The sequence below is a fragment of the Rhea americana genome, unplaced genomic scaffold (genome assembly GCF_003343005.1).
Source record: "Rhea americana isolate MKP2758 unplaced genomic scaffold, rheAme1 scaffold_605, whole genome shotgun sequence".
Lineage (NCBI taxonomy): Eukaryota > Metazoa > Chordata > Aves > Rheiformes > Rheidae > Rhea > Rhea americana.
In genome coordinates, this window is record NW_028186763.1 from 23,177 (window position 1) to 25,815 (window position 2,639).

The 2,639-nt window shown below is 68.0% G+C and overlaps 1 protein-coding gene across 1 annotated transcript in view; it reads left to right on the forward strand.

Annotated features, from left to right (window-relative positions):
• The window catches only part of SV2A (synaptic vesicle glycoprotein 2A), a 6,424-nt gene extending 3,800 nt beyond the window's left edge, over positions 1 to 2,624 (forward strand). The window contains exons 4-10 of the mRNA XM_085319963.1: positions 1 to 38; positions 148 to 312; positions 461 to 594; positions 699 to 902; positions 992 to 1,151; positions 1,297 to 1,959; positions 2,489 to 2,624. Coding sequence (XP_085176089.1) covers positions 1 to 38; positions 148 to 312; positions 461 to 594; positions 699 to 902; positions 992 to 1,151; positions 1,297 to 1,480 — 885 coding nt within the window. The 3' untranslated portion in view covers positions 1,481 to 1,959; positions 2,489 to 2,624. The remainder of the gene's footprint in view (positions 39 to 147; positions 313 to 460; positions 595 to 698; positions 903 to 991; positions 1,152 to 1,296; positions 1,960 to 2,488) is intronic.
• Positions 2,625 to 2,639: the final 15 nt, after the last annotated feature.

Consider the following 2,639-nt stretch of genomic DNA (forward strand, 5'->3'; position numbering starts at 1 on the left):
CTCATGATGATGGCCGTGTGGTTCACCATGTCGTTCAGGTGGGGCGGCGGGCGCCGCGGCGGCGCTGCGCCCGTGCTGCCGCCGTCCTCGGGCCGGGATGGGATGGAGGGCGGGGGGTGGTTCGAGCCCGTCCTCGCCGCTCCGCAGTTACTACGGGCTCACGGTTTGGTTCCCGGACATGATCAAGCACCTGCAGAGCATCGAGTACGCCTCGCGCACCAAGCTCTTCACCCGCGAGAGGGTCAAGCACTTCACCTTCAACTTCACCCTGGAGAACCAGATCCACCGCAACGGCGAGTACTTCAACGACAAGTGCGTGCCCGGGCGCGCGGGGCCCCGGCGGCGGCGGCGGCGGTGGGGGGAGATCGGGGTGGTGGTGGTGGTGGTGATGGTGGTGGGGATCGGGCGGGCGGGCGGCGACTCAGCGCCGGGCTCTGCCCCGCTGGCCCGAATCGCGCAGGTTTATCGGCCTCAAGATGAAGTCGGTGATCTTCGAGGACTCGCTCTTCGAGGAGTGCTACTTCGAGGACATCACCTCCAGCAACACCTTCTTCAAGAACTGCACCTTCATCTCCACCGTCTTCTACAACACAGGTAGCGGCGCGGCGCCGGCGCCGGGGGGGGGGGACCCGGGCTGGCACCCACCCGCCCGCCGCCCACGGCCCCCTTCCCGTGCTCTTGCCTCCCGCCACCGGCAGATCTCTTCGAGTACAAGTTCATCGAGAGCCGCGTGCTCAACAGCACCTTCCTGCACAACAAGGAGGGCTGCCAGCTGGACTTCAGCGACGACAACAGCGCCTACATGATCTACTTCGTGAGCTTCCTGGGCACCCTGGCCGTGCTGCCGGGCAACATCGTCTCGGCCCTCCTCATGGACAAGATCGGCCGCCTCCGCATGCTGGGTGGGCACGGCGGTGCCCGCCGCCGCCTCCGCTCCCGCCGCCGCCGCCCGCCGCCGCGCCGCCCTCACCCGCCGCCCGTGTCTCCGCAGCCGGCTCCAGCGTCATGTCCTGCGTGAGCTGCTTCTTCCTCTCCTTCGGCAACAGCGAGTCGGCCATGATCGCCCTGCTCTGCCTCTTCGGCGGCGTCAGCATCGCCTCCTGGAACGCCCTCGACGTGCTCACCGTGGAGCTCTACCCCTCCGACAAGCGGTACGCCGCCCGGACGCCTGGGCCCCCCCTCCCCTCCCACCACCCCTCCTCCTCCCGCCCCCGCTGGGCTCCCGGTGCCCGCGAGGGACGGGACGCGGGCGGCGGGAGGCGAGCGGGCTCCTCTCCCCCCCCCTCCCCGCCGCAGGACGACGGCGTTCGGCTTCCTCAACGCCCTCTGCAAGCTGGCCGCCGTGCTGGGCATCAGCATCTTCACCTCCTTCGTGGGCATCACCAAGGCCGTGCCCATCCTCCTGGCCTCGGGCGCCCTGGCCCTCGGCAGCTCCCTCGCCTTGAAACTGCCCGAGACGCGGGGCCAAGTGCTGCAGTGAGGGCCGGCGGGGCGGGGGGGCCCCCGCCGCCGCCTCCCCTTCCCCGGGGCGGGGGGGAATTAGTCTCGTTTAGACACTGTGAACCGTCTTCTTGGAGCATTTGGGATATATATATATATATATATATTATTTTTTTCTTTGGTTTGCACCCCCCCCCCCCGCCGCCTTCCCTTTGCCTCCCTCCCTCCCTGTTTCTTTTCTCGGTGTCATCACGCGTGTGAGTATCTGCTCGCTCGGTGGGGGGGGACGCGGCGAGGAGGAGGAGGAGGAGGAGGAAGGGCCAGGCGGGCGCAGGCCCGTGCCACGGCCGGCGTTTCGGGGGCCGAGGGCGCTGGATCGGCGAAGCAACGTGAGCTCCGTGTTTAAACCCCCCCCCATCCACCGCCAGGCGAAGCAGGGGTGGCACCTCGGGGTGCACGGGCCCCTTGGGGTGCCCAGCAGCTCGGGGCGCCCAGTGCCTGGGGATGCGCAAGGCCTTGGTACGCATGGCACCTTGGGGTGCACAGCGCTTTGGGGTGCGCAGCACCTTTGGGGGGGGGGGAATGCCTTGGTTTGCACAGCACCTCAGGGTGCATTGATGCTCCACGGCGCACAGCGCTTTGCTGTGCACGCAGCTCCTTGGGGTGCACAGCACCTCGGGGCGCACGACACCTTGGGGGGCACCTTGGGGTGCCCAGCGCTTCGGGGGGTGCACGGCCCCTCGGGGGGGGGCACAACCCCATGGGGCTCGGCGAGCCCCTCGGGCTCCCACGGCTCTTGGGGGAGGGGGGGGCAGCGGGGTCCCCCCAGCCTCACACCTCCTTCGGGTGCCAGCACCTCGGGGCGACGCCAGCGGCGATTCCCCCGGCGGGTTTGCGGCGCGGTGGCGTAAAAGCTCCCGGCGCACGGGGAGGGGGGGCCAGGACGCGGTGCCCGCCGGAGCCCGCGGAGCGGGGAGGCGGCTCCTGCTCCCCGAAGCGCATGGTATTTTTTTTTTTAACTACTTTTTAAAGGTTTTTTCTTTCCTAGGCTTTTCCAATGGATGCAATAGCCGGAGCTGGCGCAGGCGGCGAGGGCGGGCGCGCGGCTGTAGCCGGGGGTGCGTGTGTGTTTTTCCACTTTTCCCCCCCTCTCTGCTTTCCTGGAGCACAAACGACAAAAACAAAAATGAAAAAAAAAA